This window comes from Carettochelys insculpta, chromosome 5 (genome assembly GCF_033958435.1).
Source record: "Carettochelys insculpta isolate YL-2023 chromosome 5, ASM3395843v1, whole genome shotgun sequence".
In the NCBI taxonomy this organism is placed as follows: domain Eukaryota; kingdom Metazoa; phylum Chordata; order Testudines; family Carettochelyidae; genus Carettochelys; species Carettochelys insculpta.
Window position 1 is genome coordinate 82499089 of NC_134141.1, and position 26689 is coordinate 82525777.

Consider the following 26689-nt stretch of genomic DNA (forward strand, 5'->3'; position numbering starts at 1 on the left):
ACGCCTCATTAGCATATCCCAAAGTGTCTCATTAGCATCCCTCTTTCGAAAGGGGCGTGCTAGCAGTAGTATAGACATGGCCTATGTGCATCATTTTTGGTTTTGGAGCACATAATTCCCTCAGGAGTATGTTAGTCTGCTTAAAAGATAGGCAAAAGATTTTGCCTTATCTCTGAAAGGAATATAACACCTCACTAGTTGCTGATCTCATCAAGTCACCTTTTTGTGATAGTTTAACAACAATGCCTTCTTGGTGTTTGGACTACTATGTCTTTGCTGGTTCCAAAGTTTACTGAAAAGTCTGTTGATTTTAATCAACTGTCTCCTCCAGGGGAGTGTTTCATTTTATATTGTCGTGAACATTTTTTTCCTTTTTCTGTGTTATTCTGCAGTTGGGAAATAGCTAAACTGTATTTGTAGCAGGCTGATGACTCCATCTCCATACTGCCTGACACTAGTGGGGTCAGAGCTGCTTTAAGAAACCAAAAAAATCTCCCTAATCTCAACTCCAGTGTCTGAAGCCACTATGACCCTTAGTAGCCAGAGGGATAAATTGCAGGGAAAATCCTGCACCTCCATCCCTAGGTTGGACTATGCTCATTATATGTGGAGTTTTTGAAGAATAATATCACTAGTTTCTAACAAATCTTCATTAAGCGATCTCCAGAAGCTTACAACTTAACCAAATTTTGGTAGATTTTCACAAAAACAGCAAAAGCCACATATTTCAAATAAAAATAATTCACTATTAAATTTCAAATCCAAGTTCCAAAGCATAAATGCAGTGGGGGCTTCTTGATGAGAAGACTAAGAATTATTTTACAACTTTTTTCCCCAAACTAATTCTTCAAAACAGATATATTATTTGTTCCAAACTTCCTCTCCCCCACTCCCCCCACCCCCAAAATATTGTAGACTAAATACCTAGCATGAAATTTTCATTCTGAACAGTTAAAGTCTAGTAAAACTGTAAGCAACTGAAAATGTGGTATTACAATGTAAAGTGCTAGCAACCCCACCTACTGGTGATTCTACCAGCACTGCCCTATGCATTAATTACTATATAACAATATTTTACAATACAGTAACTGTTACTACTATAATTAATATTTTAAAATACAGTAACAGATGTCATATTATTGGTAGTCTAAAATACTGTAGCGCCTTGGGACCAACAGCATCCATTCCTAAAAGTCAGTTGGGTTTGAAAAATCTCCCACTGGTGCACACTTAACCATACACAAAATTAAAAACCAACAGTTTGGGTGAGACTGGGGATTAACCATTTCTGATGGTACTGTATTTCATGACCACTTACTATGATTGTATTTCACCATTCAGTAATTACATTACTCGAAAATATATTATTAATAGAAGTTCTACAAACAGAAATTCGCCCGACAATGGACACCACCACCACACAACCAACTGGTGATAACTGTTAATGAATAAAGTCCCCAACACCCTTTTTTGCATACCTCTTAAAATCCAGCTTGATGCCTTTTTCAGTGTTCACAATCTCATCCAGCCACTCTCGCAATGTGTTGTCACTGTTTGTTTCAGGGGGATGAGCCATGATTGGTTCCCCATTTCCTTCTTCCTCTCCAGAAAGAAGAATATCTGCTTCTACCATATGAGCAGCACCTGTTCATTTAAAACAAAATATGTGACATGTCCAGGTCCAACTTTTCAGATTCTTTGTGTGTGTGCACTAAATATTAGACAAAAAAATATATTAAAAGAATGTTATAAAGTTGCAAAGTTGAGTACTCCAAAGTTAGGAAATGACATAATTAAAGTTGCCTGTGCAACCTTAATTCAACCTCTTTCTGCATTTGCATTATGATTGTATTTAATTATATGATCACATACTATTTTTTCCACACTGAGCACACAGGACCAATGATTCTCACTTGATGAACAGCTAGTCAATATTTAGTTTTAGCCTCATTGCACCGCATGTGGAGTAAGGCTTTATTTACTGCACACTATTCAAACTGTGCTTTGCATATGGAATTATTTATTTCCCCCTAGGTTTTTCTACAAGACTCATTACTACAGCATCCACTTGCTTTACAAACTTAAAACTGATTTGTCTTGAGAACAATCCTGTCAGGTGATGGGGGTAGTATTTTATAGATGCAGAGCTGAAGCAGAGACAGATTAGGTCAAAAGTATTCATTAATTCTTGGTGCCCAATTTGAGATGCCTACGATCTGATTTTTCACAGGATCTAGCATTATATATGTAACATTTTATATGTTCAAAGCACAGCCTTCATGGACTTCAGTTGTAGCTGAGTGTGTGCAGCACTTCCATTAATCAAACCCTAGGGTCTGAAGTTAGGCACCTAAAAATGAGGAACACACAATTAATGGGCACTTGTGAACACTAGGATTTAAGGAACGTGACTGGTATCGTAACGAAATTCTGTGGCAGAAGTATATTCCAGTTTCTCAGAGCAACATTCAAGTGCCTTAATAATGAGATTCCCTTTTCCCTTGCTGTAATCCCATTTCTCATTCATACACACCTTCCAACTTCTGCAACAAGTAAGGCTGGGGCCCTACGGAAAAGTCTCCTTCACTGTACAACCCAAAACCGGACCATCACATGCACTAAATGAAGTAGGGGCCCTGTTCAAAAAATGGTATGATCACGTAACTGAAGTATGTATCACAATCTGCGTATGCACAAAGGGTGCCAAATTAAGGCTGCAAAGACAGTTCCCAACTCTAAATCCTTGTCTTTGCAACTGCACTGCCCTTTTAAGGTAGATCTTTGTAAGAAATTTATTAGATTTTTTTTTTTTAAATATCTTGAAATGTTCTACACTACTTCTGCTCACAAAGATACAAATTATTTTAGCTCATGACAAAGATACAACTTATTTCTGGATGAAGAGTGCACTAGCTGTTCACCTGCAAGATAAAGTTTGTGCCTTCAACAGAAGTAAACATACCACCTAGGACGACAACTAGGGTGACAATGAACAAAACTATTTATTATTTTATCCATACTTGTGCTTTTGTTAACATGGGCGACAGCACAACTAAGCTAGCATTTATGGTCGTAACAGAGGCATACTCTACATTTAGTAGCCGAGTTTCAGCACTGTCACAAATAGAAATGGAAATTCAGCGTATGGGGTAACAGTCTTGATAACTGTCAAATCACTTGCATTTGGCAGACAGGCTCTTTGGGGTGTAAAAATACGGAAGTACTCATTGAGGAGACAGAGAACCCAAAAGAACCAAACTGAGTACATGCTTTCCACAAATTCAAATGGAATTTAAGCACATCTTAACTTTGGACTTTGTAACATAATTCTCTACATTATGTCACCAAACTAGAAATATAGCATCATAAAAACATGTTATGTGGAAACAAATGACATTGATAGATCCACTTTTCAGAACACACATACAATACTTACTTTGTATTGCCTCTTTCATTTGTGTCTTATTGTTTGCTGCATGGTACCAGATGATCTCTGCTCCATCTCTGGTCTTAATCTGATTAGCATTCAGAAAATAACCCAATACATTTTCACTCCAAGACCCTATGTCAATAATATTTAAAATAAGTACTACATACATGAAAAAGTACTTTCTTAACATTACAACTGGAAAAGAAAGATATCAGACAAGAATAACCAGAAGCTTTTCCAGGTTCAATCTAAAAACAACAATCCACCCACTGCATGAAGTCCAAATTCAACTTCTTCCTGGAGATTTCATTTACTAGCAAAGATGAAGTCTTCTGGTCTTGGCTACTCCTAAATTTCCTCCCACAAGACTATTGGGCCCTCATCTTTGATTTGCACTGGCCTTAAAAGCCAGCTAAGGAGCATGTACCTTGCTAACTGCTCAGTAAATCAGCAGGATCTGCAGATACTACATGTTGACCCTCTCTAGTCTGGCATCCTCAGGTCCTGACTGGCGTCAAATGAGAGAATTTGCTGGACCATGAGAGGTAAATATAGCCCAGCAGCATTACCAACACTTCCACTGCTTACTGAGCTCTTAAAAGACATTTAGGTGTAAATTACAGCTAAATAACACAGAACACTGAAGGACAGGACGTGGTTGTAAACAAATTTTATGGGACCACAAGATACTTGGCCACACCCACTGTAAGAGTTCCTCTGGATAACTAAAATCATGCCGGATTACGGATCTTGCCAGACGAGAGTGTGCTGTACTAGAAAGCTTCAACCTGTAACAGTATGCATGTATGATACATTAGTAATATCCTGCAATATCTTCGACAAACCTTATTTAATTGAAACAAAAAGCAAAAAGCAGTCAAGTAGCACTTTAAAGACTAGCAAAATGGTTTATTAGGTGAGCTTTCATGGGACAGACCCACTTCTTCAGACCATAGCCAGACCAGAACAGACTCAATATTTAAGGCACAGAGAACTAAAAACAGTAAGCAAGGAGGACAAATCAGAAAAAGATAATCAAGGTGAGCAAATCAGAGAGTGGAGGGGTGGGGGGAAGGTCAAGAATTAGACTGAGCCAAGTATGCAGATAAGCCCCTATAGTGACTCAGAAAGTTCCCATCACGATTTAAACCATAGTAACAGAGAGTAAGCCATGCTAGTCTATACACTATCAAAACAAAAAGCAGTCAAGTAGCACTTTAAAGACTAGCAAAATAGTTTATTAGGTGAGCTTTCGTGGGACAGACCCACTTCTTCAGACCATAGCCAGACCAGAACTGAAGAAGTGGGTCTGTCCCACGAAAGCTCACCTAATAAACTATTTTGCTAGTCTTTAAAGTGCTACTTGACTGCTTTTTGTTTTGATTTAAACCATGTGTTAATGTGCCGAATTTGAATATAAAAGCCAGCTCGGCAGTAAGGGAAACGGCGGAGCTGGCTTTTATATTCAAATTCGGCACATTAACACATGGTTTGAACCGGGATGGGAATTTTCTGAGTCACTATAGGGGCTCGTTTACATACTTGGCTTACCATAATTCTTGACTTCCCCCCCTTCTGCCCTTCTACTCTCTGATTTGCTCACCTTGATCATTTTTTTTTCCTGATTTGTCCACCTTGATTACTGTTTTTGGTTCTCTGTGCCTTAAATATTGAGTCTGTTCTGGTATGGCTATGGTCTGAAGAAGATGGTCTGTCCCATAAAAGCTCACCTAATAAATTATTTTGTTAGCCTTTAAAGTGTTACTTGACTGTTTTTTTGTTTTGATAGTATATAGACTAGCACGCCTCCCTCTTTGTTACTATTTAACTCACCTTAATGCAAGTTAAATGCAAATCCAAATTGTGCTTCTCGAGGGTTTACTTTATATATGCTTCAGTTGCCCTTATACCGTTCCCATTATGGCATCTTCCTTTTATTCACCTAAAATGTGTTAAACTATCCTGGAATTATCTTGGAAGCATCAAATAGTAAATTCTGATTGTTAATCCATTACTCCTATAATGTACTCCATTAGATGCCACTAAATGGCTATTTTTAATACCACTGCCACTATTACAGAGAAGCTCCAGCTGCAGGGCTTTGTGCTAGTCCCATACAAATTCCTGCTGATTCAGCAAGAAACTGAAACCTGATAATCACAGAAAACCCTTTTCAGATTCAGTGAAGAGTACAGTGCACATTATCATTCAAAAGCAAGACTTTTAAAAAAGGCAAATATAGAAAACCCACCTGAGGCAGAGTTTAGGTTGCATTGCTCAAGTAAGGCACCCTAACTATTTTCTTTTTGCCACTTGGACACACCAGCCTCTGGCACCTTTTTGTTGTACACCTACTCTCAAAACTACAATACAGTTGCAAAGAATGCTTATTTTAGCATTTGTTTTACACAGAGCCAGGCAAATCATGGCCATCCGCCTCATATCTACAGACCATCTGGCTGCATCCACACTAGGTGATGCTCGAACAGAACATCTGCTGGCAGATCGTGGTCACGAACCAGAGCGGATCACGCTGTCGACCTGCTCCGGCTGCTCTCTCAACAGAACGGCCAATGGGGAAGCACAGGAGACAGGGAGGGCTGAACCGGAAGCCCTGTCCGTAAACAGGCCCCCCACCGCATTGTCCACAGGGCTCTTGTCGGCAACAGAGTCTGTGGAGACAGGCGTTCTGCCTCGTTGGGGACGGCAGACGTCTGTCGACCCAAGTGCCCCGGTCTCTACTGCAGACACAGCCTCTGGGTGGAGCAGAGATGGATCACTGTGAATGTGCAAATACTACCCGGCTCTCCCAGGGCGAGCTTCTAGCCAGCCGCTCTGCACGGCGTGTGTCCCAGCCACAAGGCTCCCAGGCGCCCAGCCGGCCACCCCGCGAGCGGCAGCGCCTCCTAGCCGGCCTCCCTCTTCCGGGAACCCGTGGCTGGGGCGCGGTAAAGGTTTTGTTTGTCGGAGGGACGCAGCTGCCCCCGCTCCGCAGAGCGACGTGCGCGGCGAGCGCCCAGGGCGCGATAAGAGCAGCGAGGACAGGGCGCGCTCCCTCACGCCGCCCCCAGCCGAGCCCTGATCGCTCACCCACCCGCGGCCCTGGAGTCGGGGAACGGGCTCTTACCGCGCTCCTCCCGCTCCATGGCGGCGCAGTCGCCTCGGGGACGTGCCAGCTTAACTCCACTTTCAGGCTTCGGCCGGGCACGCGAGGCGCCAGGTGGCGCCACCAGCTCTTCCTTCTATGCGGCCACTTCCCCGGGCGGTGCCCCATCGCCCCCCCGCGGGATAAGCTGTTCTTCCATTTTTTCACAGGCCCTAGGAGGACGCGCCGCCTCAGGCGCGCCCGCCCGGGCCGGGACAAGCGTGTGGTAGGGCGGGTGAGTTCCACAAGACGGATCTCTCCTCTCCCCGCGCCGTAGATCTGCCTGAGCGGCTCAGCCTAAAGGACCCGGCACGTGCTCTCACTGCTGCCTTACGTCACCGCAGCGAGACGTGACGCCAGCGGCGGGTGGCGCGAGGCAGGGAGGTGAGCCGGGCCCTTGCCAATGAAAACGAGGCTTCGGGGCCAGAGCTGTGAGAATAGGATGGCGTCAAGCTGGTTGACGCGCGACCCTGAGTGGGGTGAGGGTGAACGTCCCGTCTGGGACAGCCCCCTGGTGGGACGTCTTGCTGTTTTGTTTTAACGGCCGAACTGCCCTGTAGCCCTGCGGCTGTTGGGAGTCAAGAGCGCGGCTGCCCCGTTTCCCCGGGGCGCCAGAGCTTGGGGAATTAACGAATAGATTAAAGCTCTCCCTGGGGCTTGCAATCCCAATTCAAATGGTATTTCGACTGTTAACTTAGATTTTTTGGGGAGGGGGAGGGGGAGGGGAGGGCAGTTCCCAAGCCCCAGCTCTAGCTCTAGCCCTACCCTACCCCCTAGAGCTGAAGCCCACGCCTGAGGGCTGCCACCCTGGGGGGTGGGGTCAGGTTACAGGCTTTCTATGTGAGGCTGAAACTTTTTGTCTTTTCATCTCCCTATCTTCCAAGGCCAGTAAGGGTGAGAGGGGCTCAGACTTTGATTTGCCCCTGCTGAAATCAAGCTCTAGTTTGTGTTCTCAGAAGTGGTGCAATGACATTTGGGAACCCCTGACAGAGACTGTTAAAGCCATGGTTGGAACACGAGAGCCCCCCTCTGCTCAGACTTTTCATGTTCATCACTAATTATAATATTGCACATTTTAAAGGAAGTTTCAATTTTTGACCAGGAGCCATGTCGTCCAACCCAGGAAAGTGACAAACATTTCATGGTGTTGTGTTTATGTATAGGTATTATTTACAGGTTCTTGCCTAAAGCTGTATTTGGAAATAAACAGCAATTCCGGTGTGAAAAGGAGTCTACAACTCTAAGTACACAGCAGCACTTAGAGGCAAAATAGTGGAGACAGGAAAAAAAATATTATAGGAAACTATTGTTCAAGATGTGGTTTTTGTTTAACAGAACATTCTACCTCATCTGCTAAACATTTGTCAGTTTTATTTTTAAATTATAATTGCTAAATGAAATTGAAACATTAAATGTCAAGAGTTTAAGAACCTGATTTACCAAATAACCAATATGCAACAAAAAAAGAAAATCAGTTTGCAAATTGCTTTTATCTAGTGTAACTGTATTTAACATTGACAAAGGACATGACAATCATTTGACTGCCGTGCAATTTTCAGACATTGCTTGGCTCTCCTGTCCTCTTGTTCACTGAAGACCGCACAGCCATCTTGTTCATGTTACCTATGTCAATGTCATCTGGTTGCCCACAGAACTGCAGTTTATTTCTGAACAAAAACTTGAAGCGCATTACTACAATGAATTACCTAGTTTCTTTCTAAAACTTTAAATCCAGAACCTTTCCATTAATATGGGTCATCAAGTTGTGGGTAATAGGACTGGTAAAGTTTTTTTTAAAGTTACATGTTGTGTTTTTGATACAAAACTATATAAATGCCCCCTCTGAGGCTCAAAAAGACATCTAGATGTTTAAGCTTTTAATGATTTATCAACATTTTATTCAAATTATTTTGGTCTTAGATATAGTGTGTTCAGATTCTCTTCAAAGTGAACAGGTAAATTAAACAATATTTATCATACCTGATCAGTGTTCACTAAACCTCAGTACTCAGGCACAAATAACAAGCATCATCTTAGTTCTTAATTGCTAATACCCCAATATCAAAAATATCTACTATACAAAAACCCTCCTTTAGGCCAAAGCCATCTAATTATGAAAATTCACACAATACATTTTCTCCCTGAAAAATTAACAGGGCTACCAAGAGGTTCCAGAAGTTAGAGGTGGGAGCAGAAAAGAGATTAAAGGTTTCATGCCTGGCTTATTGCTACATGATGACGACTTTAGAAGTCACCTGGCCTGTTCTTAATCACTCTTGGAAGTCCTAAATTACAAAGGTACATTTAAAGCACAGAGGAAAAAAAAATTAGTGTAATACAAAAGTGATACCCAACAAAGTTTAGATAAGTCATTATAAATACATAAGGAAACCTATATAAACTCTATAAAGAGACTCAGATTAAAAGCACAAGTTCCAAAAGCACCAACATGTCAATTCTCTTGACTTTTAAGTTTGGACAAGTCTAAATATGAAATCTTGATAAACCAAATTCCCATAATATAACAAACAAAATTCTGTTCTCTTCTTCCCACACAATCAATATTTGACTGTGCAGACAGATTCCACATATTTCTTTCTAGTACATAGTATCCATTGTTCGCAGTCAACCTTCAGATTTCATAATGGATCTCAATAGCAATAAACAGTTCTGTATCAATAACATATACAAGCTTTCTTAAAAAATATTTAAATATGAGTCATTTGCAAGTCCACATGGAGTGTCCCAGATTTAGGCCACACCTAATCATAAGGATTGTTACTAAAACATTTTCTTGGGTTTAAGAGGTATATGGCTTAACCTTACAACACACACAGTAAATGCTACAGACTGCTCAGAGGTAACAAGTCCTGGTCTTTTTTCAAGTGACTAAAGTAAGTGGAAAGTTTCATAATCTTAGGACATCTGAAACTCTACAGTTATTTTTTTTATGCTGGGCTAGGGAAGTTGCCTAATTTTTTGGAAACTAAACCCAGTTTAAGGAACTATTAGTGAACTTTTTTAAAGAAATATTAGCATTTTTAGTGTTGTTAGCTTTACAGCTTTGGTGTTGGGTTAGTTCTAGCAAATCAGAACACTATACATAGTATAATACACATTGATAGTATTAAAAGAGGCATTCTGTAATAAAAAATATTAATTCCATTTCTAATGGTAAAGATGTGGGGTCTGATGTTACAGGCCGACCATGGATCACAGGAATCAGAGCACTGTCCAGGTCATTGAGATAATGCTGTGGAAGAAGTTGACCTCCAGATCCTAACTGATACTCCACCTAAAATAAAAAAAATAGTTATAGCAATTTGATATATTAAACATTAAATAACAATACAAGTCTCTCAGCAGAGATGCAATAGATAAAGTGTGCCATCACCACCAAGATAACACAAATTTCTGCACGTTTTACATAGTAAAATATATGGATATACACCTCTCTCAGAGAACAGGAAGAGACTTTCAGAGGTCATTGAGGCCAGTTCCCCGCTCTCATAACAGCACCTATCACCAGCCCTGAAAGGCTTTTCTGGGTTTTTTTTTTGGTTTGTTTTTTTAAATCTACTTGCCCCAGATCTCTAAATGGCCCCTTAAGGATTGAGCTCACAACCCTGGGTTTAGCAAGCCAATGTTCAAACCACCAAGTTTTTTTTTAAATATAAAAATAATACATTTTATAATAAAATGTGATATTGACCAGAGCAAGTCAGCATATTCACTGGCCAGAACGTGTTCAGAAGCAAGACACACTGTCTTCTGCTCACATAGTAATTTACATTCAGTATTTCAAGATGCTGAGTTCAGGATGCAAGCCAACAGATATTTTTGTGCATTAGTTACTTAGTGACAGACCTCTGAAAACTATCCAACTTGAAACTTAAAAAACAAAAACCAAAACAAAAAAGTTTAAATTGTGGTGGTCTGTAAATAAGTTTCTGCATCTCTGTCTGAGGCTACTGCCACACTAACATGGAAGATCAACCCACTCTGGAGTTTCAGCGCTCTCAGGGGTCAAAGCTGACCTCAAACTCCTCGCAAGAGGCAAAGAATAAAGAAGGTCAAAGGGAGAAAGGCTCTCACTGACCTGTTGCGTAGACAGACATGGAAGTCGACCACAGATAAATTGATTTTTGCCAAACAATTAGCAAAGATAAAATTGTGTATCTGCAGTTGAGTTTTATGTCTAGTGTAGACACAACCTCAACTAAGATCTTGAAACATGATCTAGAGTAGTTTCTCTAGGAGCAAAAGGAGAAAGTCTAATTCTCAGACTTGAGTTCTGTATTCTTTTCAGGTACATCCTTTGACATGAGTGGACTTTGCATTTGGTGATGTTCAAAAATTTAAAAGGGTTAAAGAAGCTATGCCTGCACACCACTGTTTTAAAGTGGTAATATGAAATATTAGGTTTGCTCTAAACAAAAATTACCATGTCGGTATCAATGGAGACTCTCAGGCCTATCTTATTCATTCCATTATTTTTCAGTGTTTTCAGATGTGGGAAAAGAGCAGCCCTGCTAGCTTCAGTAATCTCTTTTGCAAACTGGTAAAGCATTGCACTGGATAACTCATGGTCCTTTAGGATACAGAACACCTGAAAGTATAGTAATACAGCATGATTAGTGGATTTTTAAATAAGAATTTCAAAGTTGTCAAAATGGCTCAATATACAGTACCCACTGCTTATGATTCAGTAAAAACACATCCACGTGTTTACTGCCAAAGACACTGAGCTTTGGAATTAGGTAGTTTATTAACAGCAAAGCAGTTCTGATACAATGCTCTATTTTTACTATGGCTATGTCTACACTAGAAGCATCTGTCAACAGAATTAACTGTCAACAGGGAAATCGACAGAATCTCTGTCAACAGATTGCATCTACACACAAGTTGCTCCCTCAGAGAGCTGCCAGACTGCACTGCCAGAAAGTGGAATGGCAGCTCTGCAAAGAGGTCTGCCTGGCAACCAGAAATCCTCTCTGTCAGCAGGACTGTCTACACTGCATTCTGTCAACAGTGCTCTGTAGACAGATTGTGATGACTCAACTTTTTGATGGATAACACTGTCGAGGCAAATGCAGAGTTCTGCCGAGAATCTGTCAACAGAAAGGCCCATTCCGTCAACAAAACTCTAGTGTAGACATAGCCCAAATGTAGTATGATAGTGCCCAAACGTGCTAGATCAGTGGTTCCCAACCTTTTCATGAGTGCAGACCAGCAGTCATCGCTCCCAAACTGTAAGTGTACCCCCAATAACCCTGCCAAACGGTTCAGACCCCTAACAAAGCCAATTCTAGCCGCTATGTACACTTCATTAAATGAAAAAGAAAACCACAACATCGATTTTTGGACAGCAATTAACAACATTATTGGAGATATTTAATGAAACAAAATAACTGACTTTGCAATTTACTTAAAACTTATTTTCTAGGATCATTTTTATTTCTCTTATTTTTTCATGGACCCTTTGCAATACTTTCAGACCCCAGGTTGGGAACCACTATGATAAGTAGTTTCCCAAAGTAGGAAGAGACAGAAGTTCCCAAACAGCAAATACTGTAATGGTGCTGTTGGAAATTATCTTCACAATTAAAACAGGGAATTTAACAAGTATCTGTGAGAAGAATGGATTAGAAATTTCGTAAGTAAAAGGTATGATTCAGGCATGAGTATTTTCAGTAAAAATCATAGCCAAGTCACAGCCTGTCACATAGTCAAAAATTCACAGCCTGTGTGATCTGTCGATGACTTTTAAATCAGAAGTATATTTAGCGTATCAGGTGCAGGGAGAAGAGGGGAAGGCTGAGGCCAGTGGAATCAGTTGCACCAGCTGCTCTGGCCTGCTGGGTATCGTGGCCATGGGCTGCTAGATCAAGCTGTCCCCCTGAGGCCACTCCAGCAATGGCTGATGTGGCTGTTCTATGGGTTCTCTCAGCAGCTGGTCCCAGATCCAGCTGCTTGGGCAGCCCTAGGATCAGCAACACTGACTGCAGCAAAAATCACAGAGGACAATTAAAGTCAGGGAATTCACAACTTCCTTTAGCTATGGAGCTTATAACTGCATCAAAAGCTGTTAAAGGAAAAAATATTACCGTTATTTGGGGGAAAAAAAAACCTCCTATCCACACATTTGATACGAAATCGAAGAAAACTCCAGGAATGTAGCTGGCATGTTCCTACAGCCATACGCCAAAAAGGTAACTATTTCTATAGTAGTGCCTTGCCTTTATCAGCATTATCAATGCTATTTAAAACAGCAAGTGGTATCAATATGATATTTTCCACTGTTTACTAGTATTCATTTACTTACTTCGGTACACTTCATAAGTTTTTCCTCAGTTTCAAGATCTCCTCCCAGTAGTAATCTTTCACTCTGAACTCCTTCCATTGACTTTCCATCTACTGGGCTTACAACCCTACAGAATAAGAGTATAATAAATTACAGCTGGACCCAAACATTCATCCATCTAAAAATCAACTGTTCAACTTAAAAATCCATTGCTTTAAATCAAACATCAGAGTAAGTTAAATTTTGGCTGTTCTCCAATGACCTCTCTATATAAATACAATTTATAATATTAAAATAAATATAAAAAGAGCGTACGATAGGATATGTATATCTTTGGCACTGTAAATATATGCTATTTCCATTCTACATAAATTTAACTCCTACCACATTTCTCTCTGAACACATAGGTTACATCTACACAAGAGGGGTTTTCTGGCAAAACTGGGCTTTTGTCAGAAAAGCCCACAGAGCACCTGCACAAAGTGTGCTTTGTCAACAGTTTGCTGACAAAACTCGGCACATCTGGCGGCAACATTATACCTCTCCACATTCAGGTATAATGCTTTTCTCAACAGCTTCCTGCTGACAAAACAGCAGTGTAGATGCTCCAGAGCCATTCTGTCAACAGACAGGGCTTCCAGTTCACTGGGCAGCCCTGTTTGCAGAGCTTCCAGTCAGCCATTCTGTCAAGAGAGGGCCTGGCCATCTGGCTGCTCTCTACTGACAGATCAGATTGTTCTTTCCATCTGCTTTTGTGTGTACACACAATCTGTCCACAGAAGTTTTGCCGGGAGACCCCTTCTGACAGTCATTTCTATCAACAGATGCTTCCTGTGTAGAGGTAGCCACATGCTTTATGTAAGAGTACTGATAGACTAAGATTAACCAAGTCATATCTCCAGCTTTTTCTTCTATTACCCAAGAGAAACTCTTGTAGATCACTTTCCCATGTGCGCGCGCATGCCCTGGTTGGTCCTATGATCACCAATTTTTTTTCTAGTGAACACCATAATTTCAGAACTGCTTGTTCTATGGAACAGGTTCAACCTCACTAGTCCTGCACCCTCAGAACCTAACAAGTGCCGAACCAGAGAATTTGCCAAACCATGAGAGGTCAATATTGTCTAGCAATGTTACCAACACCTCCACTGATTACTGGGCTCTTAGAAGACATTTAGGAATTAATTAGAAATAAATAGCAACATAGAATACTACAGCCACCAGTCCTAGCTCTTAAATTTTATGAGACCACGGGAAACTTGGCCATGCACATAAAGGGACATACAGCTAACTGAAATTATGGCAGACCACAGATGTTGCCAGACTAGTGTGTGGCAGACTAGAGATGATCCACCTGTATTTAATTATAATGCAAGGCACGCTAATTTTGAATATTAGTCAGGATTTATTAAAGGCAATATAACAAAAGTCTCTCTAAGCTACCTAAAATGCAACTGTTAAACCAATAGTTTTTAACCTGCGGTCTGCAGACCCGCAGGCATAGGATTTTCAAAAAGAGTCCAGTCCTCCATTTGAAATTTTTTAGAGTCTGCAAATGAACATTTAATACAGTGGCTTTCAATCTAATTCATATATGTTATTGTACTGATAGTGCTCTGACATTCTCAGCCTTGGGTGAGGAAAAGGAACAGTGCAGCACTCCCCTCTATTTAACGAATGACACTGCTGAGCTTTGAAGGGAGCCAACCAATCCTACTGAGGTGGACTCTGGCTAGTAATAGGTGGCACCATAAAAAAAAAGATCCTTTTTCTACCATTCTCAAACCAAGCAGGTAATTTAAAATCTCAGAACACCATTGTAGTCTACATTTGTTCTCATCGTGTTATCTAGAAACATACAAACATTTTTCATTTCTACTTTTTCAGTAGCTTTAATAGCAATTTATTAGTTTTAATTACAATACTTCATTTTCCGTTTCTTAAACATCTACCCTTCATTTTGAGAGAGGTGGGAAGAGAAGCGAAAATCCCAACCACATGCAGCATTAGAAACAAATATTCATACCCTTGGTTTACTTTGTCTTCACTGTCCACCCAGCAAATTTCTACATATTCTCTTTGTTCTGCTGCATCCATTTTGCCACACATAATTTTAAAGTCCTTTTTGTCCTTTAAAGCTTGACGTAGACCTTCCATTGTGTCTGGAGTTATTTGTACCATTAGTCCATCTAAAAGAAAAATAGTATAAAGTTTCCACTGACCTTTCGGGAATAAAAAGGGAAAAATACTTAACAGATCCTTAGCGGGCCAATTGATCTTGAATTGTTTAAGAAATGCAATTTCACAAACTTGTGCCTTGAATTGTTACTTTTTTCTCCTCATCAAAAAATTAATTCAGTTTTCCAAGCTTTTTCATGAACAAAAATGTAAACTAATGGAGCCAATATTCCACCATGAAATGACACACTGAAGTAGAGGTAAAAGCTTAAGTATATAGGAAACAAAGTTAAATTCTCCTCTAAGCTTCTCATTTTGAAATTCTTTACAAAATGATAGGTATGAAGTAAAGAGGTCCAAAAAAGGCACATAGTAAAATATCCTTAAAGTACAGTAAATGCTTTCACATCCAGCAGCCCCAGGAAGGTGAGGTTGCCAGATATTCAAATATTCTGGATAACAGAGAGGGACACTTAGCAATGCATAACACTAAAGAAAAACAAGATTAACTATTAAGAAACAAACAAAAATGTATGGAGAGTACTTTATTTACCAACAGTAGTACTGTACACTAAACTTATACTGTATTTGCTGCATTTATTTGTATTTACTTTCCTATACTGTACTTATGGAAAACAACTAAAATTCACTTATGGCTAAAATGCCTATTTGAGAGTTCCAGATGACAGAATGGTGGTTAAGACAGAGTATATATCATGTCGCACACTGCAGATTTATATATAATTTATCCACAAGTATTTTTCTTCAAGTTACAAACTTTAAAGAGAACGCTTAGTTTACAATCGAGCAGAGTCTAAATCACATCAGTATTATGCAAAGTAAAGTTTCAACACCAACTCTTTGCCCCTTAATAAGGAGCCATTTAAGATGCAATTCATACCTTCAACTATACTTGATTTAGCAAGAAATCCTGAGGATGTTTTTAAGGCTCCATTGAATACTACAAAACTCGCACCTGTAACTGAACATAAAAAGTAAACATCACATACTTCATATTGTCCACCTTTATACTTTGTGTGTTTATAGTAACTTTGAAAGTGTAAAGCACTCTACATCAATTGTTAACTATTATGCTACATAGGAAGTGCACATAAAATTTCCTAGGTTGTAGGAAGAGAATGCTAATGTGGCTCTTACAGACAAGAAAAGTCACTCCTGGAAATCAGGGCCAGAAAAAGGAATTGATTTTGATGCTTTTGGAGTTTTACAGCACCACAACAGGTGCTGGCAGTCATATAGGCACAGTAGTCAAAGAAAACTGAAGGAATAGAAAAATATGTAGAACTTAAAACTTGTTTCTTGCTTATGCATGAACTTACCTCTAAAATTAGGTTTTAATTTCTGGAACATTCTATTAAAATAATGCATCCATTTGTAAACAGAACTAAAACCTTACTTCATCACTAATACCCCCCTTTGTCACAACAAACTTCTTGTGTGAGCTTGGTCAGCACTGATTAATGTTTTCAATAAGCTATACGAACAAGAATTTAACTTCTGATATTCTAACAAGTCTCTAGTCCTGGTTGTAACTAGACAGATGTAAAAGACATATAGCACTCTACAATCTGAAGGATATTGCACAATTTATAGCAGTTATATGAGGTTCAAAGTAATGGACCAGAAGCTATTCAACACCACCCCTTTCAAATGTAAATTTGAAATTCATTAATTTAAAAGCTGTGTGATATGGTCATAAAATATAAAAATCTTTGGAAAATGGACAAGTAACAGGTCAAAAGTTTGAATGAAATTTGAGCGACAGTGTAAATGGAATGTTAAGTGGAGGTTGTCAAACAATGCTTTATGTAACTAAAGTATTTTTGCTAACCACCAAATATCATACATGCAGGTCATGTACACTTTTACTATTGCACTCTTTCATATTGTATTCAAGGTGCTTGGAATTATACAGATCATTGGCCCACACAGATTACAGGAATATGCACCTTTTATTCCTTGTAACCACCAAAATAATTGGCGTGAACATACCAATTTCAGAGATTTGATACAACACTAAAAGCATAATAAGCCTCTTACCTCTCCTTGGGTGGCCAGTAGCACTGTTTGCTTGTGTCTGATAAACTCCATCACTTTGTACGCAAACTAAGTGAGAATCTGCCTCAGTGCTAAAACTGGCTCCAATGCTAATAACATGCTCATTAGAAGAATTTATTACTTTCATTACCTACAAATACAAAATGTTCATTTAGAAACTGACATTTCTTCAACAAAATTCTTGCTGTTTTGTGAAATCTCTGTGGACTCTGATTGTGTAACAGCTAAGTAGCATTAATCAGGTAAAATGCTTACTTACTATGAAAATAACTGCCTCTATTTGCAAGCATTGACTTTCCTCTATAAAAAACTGAAGTATAATTTATATTTTAATTTTTTTAAACTGGTTTTAATGAAACTTGAAATAGTTTATCAGGGTAAATTTCTATGAACATACGATCACAACTTCAATGTTCTATTGATTGGGAACAGTCAATCTAAGTGAGCATACCACCTGACAAAGTACACTACCAAACACTAAGAACCTGCCAATAGATCTTAAATTTTTTTGTATAGAGTAACCGAGTTTGCAAAACCTGGAAAGATCCTAAAGCTTCATAGCCTAACAGTGTCCCTAAAAAAAAAAAAAAAAAAAGAGAGAGAGAGAGAGAGAAGACAGTTACTCTAATCCATAACTGGTGCTCTTTGAGGTGTGTTGCTCATGTCCATTACACCATAGAAGTATACATACTCACCACATGCACCAGGGCTAGAAGTTTTGCCCTCAATGGTATACATAAGGGAGCAGCTCTAGCAACCCCTGCAGTGGTACCTCCATGGAGCTGCCATCCATCCCCTGCCCCTCACCCCATTCCTTCTTGACACAAACTATGAGAGTGGGAAGGAGTGCAAGTTGTGGAATGAACATGGGCAACACATGTCAAAGAACACCATGTCTTTTCTTTGCATGCTTGCCCATTTCCATTTCATATTAGGTGACTCCAAACAATAACAGTAGAGGCAGGTAGGAATTCACAGCAGTTTACATAGTAGCACAGCTCTGCCAAACCCTGCACTGTCTCTAGCCAGCTGAGTGATGGCATAATGAGACGTGATCGTGTGGGCCAAAGGCCATGTCATGGCTTTACAGTGTCCTGGATTGGTATGTCAGCCAGGAAGGCCATCAATGATGCCTAACCTCCGTCCAAATAGATTCTGACAATCAGTGGTGGTAGGTCCTTTGGCAATCTGTAGCAGATCTGTACGTAAGAGGTGGTTTATCTGGAGATCTTTTGCAAGTTCACCAGAAGGTTCTTCATCTTTTCCACCATCATGACAAACGCTCTGTGGACTTCCAGAAGGGCTTAGTAGAGTCCAAGTAGAACATCAGAGCCCTCCTGACATCCAGGATATGTAAACACCTCTCCTCCACTTTATTATGTGGTTTAGTACAGAACGTAAGCAAAAAAGTCCTGGTTTATGACAATGTCAGAGTGTGGTCACAGAAAACCCTTTGGGATGTTCCCCAGCATGCTGATCATACCACTGACACCTACCTTCTTGCTCTGTGGGGCTTGCCACCACCCTGTCCTAAGGGGATAGATCCTCTAGTCTCCCCCAGCCAGGACACAGAGTTGGGATTTCTGCACCCCTGCAGAACAATACTGACACTGATTTACTTCAGCTCTGGATGCATGCAGTTCTGTGCACAGCACCCAGGAAATCAACTCCCAAAAGGGATCAAAATCCCAAAATAAATCCGTCTGTCTCTGTACAAAAGATTGGCCTGGCTGGGGCAATCAGGCTGACCCAACCCTCTTGATCTTTACTAGTACTTTGGCGACGGGTCAGGGGGGTGGGGAAACCCGGTGGAAAAATGTACATCAGGTCCCATCCATGCGAAAAGGAAGACATCAGCGAGAGCACTCTTGTCCAGCCCCTGGCAGGAACAAATGCAGTGACACTTCCTATTCTACCTGGCAGTAAACAGATCCAGTTCGGGAATGCCCTACCTGTGCAAGAGCAAGAAGGTTACATCTGAGTCGGGGGGAAACATGCAAGGGGAGAGGAGAATCCGAGCTGAGATAATCCAGCAGGGCATTTCTGATACCAGAAAGGCAAGAAGCTCCCAGACACATGCTGTGGCTGAGGCAGAAGTCCCAAAGGATAAAGGCCAACTGACAGTGGGCTGATGAGAGCACTTCTCCTGCTTGCTGAAGTAGAATATTGAGGCTGTGTTACCTGTCAGAACTCTCATCACTGTGCCTAACACATAGGGCAAGAATATTCTTCAGGCCAACTGGACTGTCCTTAGCTCTTTGACATTAATGAATAACAGGTCTCATCTGGGGACCATCTCCCTTGGTCTGGAGATCTCCCAGGTATACCCACCAATCGTGGTGCAAGGCATCTGACACCAACGCAGCACCAGTTATAGGGCCATTAAATAGGACACCACTCAGGACATTTTTGGCTCTGGTCCAACACCACAGTGAGGTTAAGGACTGCCAAAGGTACGGTGATCATCTTTTCCAGGTGGTCCCTGGACTGGGAGTGGGCTGATGCTAGCCAGTGCTGGAGCAATTGCATGTAGAGCCTCAGGTGATGCACTTCATATGTGCATGAACCCATGAGACTCAGCAGGCTGACAGACCTTGGCCATCACTGGAGAAATGCAGACACCTCCAGGATAAGGCTCGAGAGAGCCTGAAACCTGTCCAATATCAGGAAAGCTCTTACATGAGCAGATTCCGGTACCACTCTGATAAATTCTATCCTCTGTAAAGGGATTAGAGTGGATCTGCCAAGAGATCGGCAAGTGATCAGTAGCTCCCCAATGTCCCATCAAACTATGGATCTGGATCGGCCCTTGAAAGCCAGTTGTCAAAATACAGGTACATCTGCACCCTTCATCATCTCAAGTAGTGGTGATCACCACCACTCACTTGGGTCAATGTCCTTGGTGCTGTCACCATGCCAAAAGTGAGGACCAAGAACTCACTGCCACTGTGAACTGGAGGAAGCATGTGTGTCCTGGGAAGATTGCTTTATGAAAATAGGCGTCCTTCAAATTGAGGCTGATGGCAAAATGGGGTAGAAACAAAATTCAGGTTGTATCCACACATCATCATTTGGAGGAACCTCTTGTCCAAACTGTGTGCGCCAAGGCACAGAGGAACTGGGAAAGGTAGTTGGAAGGCAATTGGAAATGCTGGGGAAGATGGATCCTGAGAACAGTCTGTTAAGGCCATCCCCTTTGGGTATGATCTCAAAATTAATGCTTGGTTTCCATCCTGAGGCAAAGTCCCATTTGGGACCAACTACTATTGCTAACGATACTAAAACTACTAGGGGATAACAAATAGCTACAAATGATAATTAACTTTTTCACAGAGAAACAGGCTGTTAGGCAGAACGATACTAACAGTAGCAGCAAAGTGGCAGAATGTTCCAGCACCATCATTAGCAGCAAGAAGGAACTTGGAAGGGGGATAATGCACCACTTTAAATGCTTTGCCTTGGAGGCATCTCTCCAAGAGTCCCCCTGTGGATACTGCTCCCCTATGGATACTGCTAATGGAAAACTTCTGGAGCCAATGCTTGTGATGAGCACACATAATTAGTATGGAATGGACATGACAAAGCACTTGAAGAAAAGCAATTGTTTATAATTTGTTTCCATCATAGTTCCAAGTGGATCTATGTTAAATGTGCAAATATGGAATGAATTTTAAGACTGAAATTTGGAAAAAATTTTAAAATAACTTTTTGCCAAAAAAAAAAAAAAAAATCTAGGTACTGCTTCGCTTTTTATATATATTTAAAACATAGATAATTCTACATTTCCTGTCAAACCACCTTTAGAAACAAAGCAATTTTCATAGTAAAAAAAGCTGAAGGCCTAAACATCTTTGAAAGAAATTTCAGTGAAAGCTTTCTCCCCCTCATTTCCATGATCAATTAGCCCCTATACGAAACACAAATCTTCCTGATTAACTTTACCATCCTAGCATGACCTAGGCAATATTGCTCATCTGTTAGCACCAAAGAAGGGAGTCAATCCAGAGGGAAGTGGTGGTTAAGGAAGTTGGAGGATTGACGCTCAAATTTAAAAACTGAAAAAAAAAAAAAAAATAGTCCGCAGAGTAGTAAACAAAAAATAGGCCTCTCAGGTTTGGAGATGACGGTAACTTCTAATGAGGTGTTCAGCATTTTGCAGCTTCTAAATTGGCCTACAATATTCTTGATAACTTCTCTAAGATTTCAGAAGTATTATAGGAGGACAATGGAGAAGTCAGATTTCCTAAATACATTAGTATGATCTATAAAATTATACTCACTTCATTATATCTCCTCCGAGGGATTTTAATGCAGCTTTTACCCATTTCCATATGAATAAATAAATTCTCTATGGTATGCAAGGTATATTGATAATTTCTAAGGTCCTGTAAACAAATAAAACACCTTATTAGCTAAACGTTTAAGCAGCATAAAGTTTTAGATACTGACATACCATCATTTCTAAAAACCAAAAACACTGCATCTCTTAAAATTTACCCATAACACACCTTTGCATAAGTCTTCAGAACTCTACTTAAGCTAAAGGACTCTCAATTAGCTGCAGCAGCACTGTTAGTGGTGACTGTCCATATGAGAAAAACAAAACGATTTTTTTAAATCACATTAGTTAACACATGATAAATTCTTATTGTGGTCAAGACAGTTTTATTTGGCCTTTAATAGTGTTTACCCCGACCTGTTTACACATCTTAGAACTACAACTACCTTATTCACAGTATGATTTTACCACATATTTGCAAACATATGGTAAAACCCTTTTTACTAGTAAATGCAAGTTCTGCAAGTCAACACTCACAATTAGCCGTCTAATATATCATAAATGTCAGCTGTACTGTATCATTTTAGCAATATTAAGAATACGCATGAAAATTATTTCTTCAGGCAGAAAGCTAGTGATCATTTTAACTAAGGATAATGCCATCTCTGTATAATGTTAGTTTTAAAGTAAAGTTATTTAAATATAGCACTTTGTAATTCTAACCAACATTTTGGTCCTAAGGACACTCTTGTGAACAAAGTATTCTCATCTTCATTTTACACAGACGGAAGCATGGTTAGTGCTATAGGTACTGTGGTCTAATGAATTCAGCAGTGTAACAGAATATAAATAATCTAATCATCTCTACATGCTAGTTGATGGCTCCAGATTTTGTCAAAACTGACAGATTAAAACAAAACAGGTATTTATAACAAACCAAAAAAAGGGATAAGAATAGTTTCTAAAAAGGGAACTTTGCCCAAAACACTTATTCTAGTTTCAACATTCCAGAAAAATTCTAACCTTGAACAAGAAACTGAAATTTACCATGCTTCAAATTAAATCAAATCAATCTGGTTATGTTAAAGAGTGTCTCTAATAAAGCATATATCAAGGCAGTGTGCTGTGGTAAGCAATGAAATTTGGATCATGTAATATTACTACTGCAACAGTGAACGTTTATCATTCACAAACCTAAGCCTTCCACATGTCACTGGAGTAGCTCACCAGATCATTGCCCAAAGTTTCTTTTTAAAACTAACTCCTTATTTTAAAGGAATAGATCAAAGTTATATATTTCAATACCAATAACTAACTTCAAAAGGCACAACTTATTATTCTAGTAGAGATTTCATTGTGTGAGAAGACTCAAGTGTAGCGCGCCCTTAATGCCCAAGTAAATTAAATTGAGTTAGCACATTTTTGCAGAAAGACACAGTTCAATTTCAAGGAGCCATGTCAAAACTGTGAGAGGGTAACCTCATACATCTGAAGTATAATTAGGAGAGTAACAAATTATGTAAAATTCTATTTACTCACAACAAGTAAGTTCATGATTGTGTGTCCTATCTCCCCAAACAGAGGCTTTCGGTGTCTGGTACTTGTTACAGGAGTTGGGTACGCTTTCAGAGGAAGAAAAGAACATTGTTACACAAAGACCACACAAAATATTCTAACCCAATTAAAATATGAGCCTTTTCCAAGTTAGCTGCAGCCTTTCATTCTTTACCTCATGCAAAAATTACAGACTTCTGCACTCATTACAAGGAAATGGTTCAGAAAACAATGTCTGTATTTACTCTGGTTCAGCAACACAAGCTGGCTGTATGTAAATGTGAAAGAGCAGTCCCTAAAAGCAGGAAGAGTTCCACAGAAAAGTGGAACTGCAGTGGTACAGCCATCTTGTAAACTGGGGTTAATTTCATTCCCCACTTGGATTGTCAGAAAAGGTGTCACTTCCACTCTTAAATTTCCACATATTTCAAAGAAATTAAATACACAACTAATTATCAGTGGAATTTGTGCACCTTGCTCCTTCTATCCCATTTTGAATATCCAGTAACCATATTTTTATGGAATAAATTACAACATAAAAATTTTTTCCACTTCATGGGGAAACCTGCTTACTAAAGTATCGGAGGTGTAGCCGTGTTAGTCTGGATCTGTAGCAGCAACGAAGGGTCCTGTGGCACCTTATAGACTAACAGAAAAGTTTTGAGCATGAGCTTTCGTGAGCACAGTCTGTGCTCTGTGAATCTGTGCTCACGAAAGCTCATGCTCAGAACTTTTCTGTTAGTCTATAAGGTGCCACAGGACCCTTCGTTGCTGCTTACTAAAGACAGATACGGAATTCAAGAATTTAATTCATAATGTATTAGATACCAGTACTGAGTTTACATTATGAAGATCAAAGCTTTGTTTTCAGAACACTATGGCTGCGTGTACACTAGCCCCAAACTTCGAAATGGCCATGCAAATGGCCATTTCGAAGTTTACTAATGAAGCGCTGAAATACATATTCAGCGCCTCATAAGAATGCAAGCAGCCGCAGCACTTGGAAATTGCTGCGGCTTGCCGTGGCTCGTCCAGACGGAGCTCCTTTTCGAAAGGACCCCGGCAACTTCGAAATCCCCTTATTCCTATATGCTGTTAGGAATAAGGGGATTTCGAAGTTGTCAGGGTCCTTTCGAAAAGGAGCCCCATCTGGAAAAGCCGCGCGTCGGCAAGCTGCGTCAATTTCGAAGAGCTGCGGCTGGCAGCATTCTAATGAGGCGCTGAATATGTATTTCAGTGCTTCGTTAGTAAACTTCAAAATGGCCATTTGCTAGTGTAGACACAGCCTTCATGAACCTTAAATCTGATCATTCAGAAAAGATTCAATATATTATGTTACATATACACAATCTAAACTTCTTTGTTCACACATACAGATTTCATATCACAGGCTGAGTTAGCCAAGTTTGTGCTGTTTTCTCATGAAACAAATTGGAAGGATTTGACCATAAAATATTGTTTCTATCTTTTACACACATCTAACTTGACTAAATTAATAGTGTTTAAAGAGGTGTCCAGAAACACAAAATCTGAAAGACTGTGTTTACCAATTTTATTTTTGGTAAGAAAAACAGGTTTGATTTATTAAGTACAAACTTAAAGACTCGAGCCTCTGGCGAATCACATTCATATGTAATTTTGAAGGTAATGCCATTCACAGTGCACAAAGTTACACATAAGCCCTGACAGGATTGAGGCTCAACACGCATACTTAGTGTTTAAACTCACCCCCATATTCTGCTCCCAATCTCAACATTAAACGAATTGGAAAAACCTTCGCCCACGGTATTTCCATTTTCTGAATGAGAATTCCACAAAGGAAAGGGTTATTTGGTAACAGGAGATTGTCAAGTTTCTGAAAAGTTGGTGCAACAAACAGGAATCCTCCATGATCCTTGCTACCAAGAAAGCTTTCAGTAAAGGTAAAATTTTCCAAGTTTCCTATGTATTTTCCTGGTAAGAGAAAGGTAGTGTTAATCTTCACCATAAAAATCCTAAAAAGTTAAGTATGCATGTTGGCATCTGGAAGAAATCCACCCATACTACTGACATGGTATTTCATTTTCTTATAACTTTATAAGCTAATAGAAACAAGTTTCAGAACACTTTTTCCAACACAGCTCATTTTAATACAACTAATTTACAAAGGAATTAATACTTCAAAAAATTTCTGCTGGACAAGTCTATTTACATAAAATTAGTTAACTTTTGAAAATTATGGTCTAATTCACGAAAGCATTTAAGCATGTGCTTAACACTATTCACAATAGCACTTGCCTTCCTGAATCAGGGCTCAAAGGATTTACACTTAGGACCCATCCTACCAAACAATTAGATTAAAAAGGAGGTAAAACAAAAATGCAATGAGTCAGTTTATACAACTAATATGAAAAAAAAAGACCCATAGCTAAATTAACCCCCCTGTATTAATTTGACAGAATCTGAGGAAATAGTAATGAGCACTGAGAAATTATAAACAAAATTAGCAGGAACTCTTAGAATACATGATCACCACTCATTTCCTTTTCTTAAAATCAGCAATAAGATTCTAATCTTCAACTACAAGTTAAAACTCCATACCTTTCACTGCATCCTTATATATGTCAATGAACAATGTGAAGATATCTTTGGGAACAGCATCTTCATCTGGCAAACATAGCAACATAATGATAATTTCTGCCTGACCCAAGCCATGTAATCCATTTGTTGCAAAGTACCAGCACTTTTCTGAAGAATCTTGGTGATAAGGGGGGAAAAAAAAAAGTTTTTTTCTTCAAGATTCACCGACATGGTACTGAATTTTGGAATCAACCATATTACAAATTGGAATTAATAACCTGTGGTCCGCCATCCCCTTAATCCTTTCACCACAATATTCCTGTCTATACCTTTTAAAGAAAACAATCTGAAATTTCAGAAAGCACTAGATAACCTACTGCACGCCTACAACGCCCAAATACGAAGAAGTAGGTTTTATACATGGAAACTCATGACCTAATAAATTTTTTAGTCTTTAAGGTGCTAGAGAAAACTGCTTGTTGTTTTTGAAGTTACAAGCTAACCCAGCTATCCTTCTGAGGCTTCCTGCTGCACAGGACACAGTAGCTCTCACAGGATACTCTTCTTGACATAGACCATATTGTTTGGAGACTCGGAAAACAGGAGAAATCAGAAAAACACTGGAGAAGATAGTTTGTTAATGGGCATCAACAAAACTCTGATAAGATACAGATTCTGAAGGAATGGTGCCCTCTTGCTTTCCCACTGAATCAAGGTGCTAATTAAAGTAAGTTTTAATTGAAAGAGACAAACTTGGCGATGGAACCCCAGGTACAGGTTGTGACTCAAATATAAGTCTTCTTTTATCATGCCCTATAGCATAACTATGTTGCAGGTTTGCTTCACACACAGGTGCTACACTTATTTCTGCTTAAGTTACTAATTAACAAGAATATCAAGAAGTCAAGTCATTTTAATAACAAGGCCAGATGGGACCACTGTGATAATTTCACCTGGCCTCCTACATAATACAGGCCATAGCACTTACCCAATGGTCTGAAGAAGTGGGTCTGTCCCACGAAAGCTCACCTAATAAATTATTTTGTTAGTCTTTAAAGTGCTACTGGACTGCTTTTTTGTTTTGATAGTATATGGACTAGCACGGCTCCCTCTCTGTTACTTTCCATATTATTAAAAATTTGTTCCCTACATAAGTACTTA

At 39.6% G+C, this 26689-nt stretch overlaps 2 protein-coding genes and 1 long non-coding RNA gene across 7 annotated transcripts in view; 1 reads left to right on the forward strand and 2 right to left on the reverse strand.

The window, feature by feature from the left end:
* FAM151B (family with sequence similarity 151 member B) overlaps positions 1–6694 on the reverse strand; it is a 30494-nt gene extending 23800 nt beyond the window's left edge. For all 3 annotated transcript variants that reach the window (XM_074995395.1, XM_074995394.1, XM_074995397.1), the window contains exons 1-3: positions 6558–6694; positions 3437–3562; positions 1479–1644 (exon numbers count right to left, since the gene is read on the reverse strand). In XM_074995395.1, the coding sequence (XP_074851496.1) occupies positions 1479–1644; positions 3437–3562; positions 6558–6576 (311 nt within the window). In that variant the 5' untranslated portion in view covers positions 6577–6694. The remainder of the gene's footprint in view (positions 1–1478; positions 1645–3436; positions 3563–6557) is intronic.
* Positions 6695–6824: 130 nt separating this feature from the next.
* Positions 6825–26689, forward strand: part of LOC142013681 (uncharacterized) — a 38724-nt gene continuing 18859 nt past the window's right edge. The window contains exon 1 of the long non-coding RNA XR_012645760.1: positions 6825–6959. This is a non-coding gene — a long non-coding RNA (uncharacterized LOC142013681). The remainder of the gene's footprint in view (positions 6960–26689) is intronic.
* Positions 8013–26689, reverse strand: part of ZFYVE16 (zinc finger FYVE-type containing 16) — a 60772-nt gene continuing 42095 nt past the window's right edge. For all 3 annotated transcript variants that reach the window (XM_074995390.1, XM_074995391.1, XM_074995392.1), the window contains 10 exons: positions 25550–25705; positions 24698–24922; positions 22955–23037; positions 21417–21521; positions 17119–17266; positions 15959–16039; positions 14906–15068; positions 12901–13006; positions 11020–11184; positions 8013–9870 (listed from right to left, as the gene is read on the reverse strand). In XM_074995390.1, coding sequence (XP_074851491.1) covers positions 9703–9870; positions 11020–11184; positions 12901–13006; positions 14906–15068; positions 15959–16039; positions 17119–17266; positions 21417–21521; positions 22955–23037; positions 24698–24922; positions 25550–25705 — 1400 coding nt within the window. In that variant the 3' untranslated portion in view covers positions 8013–9702. The remainder of the gene's footprint in view (positions 9871–11019; positions 11185–12900; positions 13007–14905; positions 15069–15958; positions 16040–17118; positions 17267–21416; positions 21522–22954; positions 23038–24697; positions 24923–25549; positions 25706–26689) is intronic.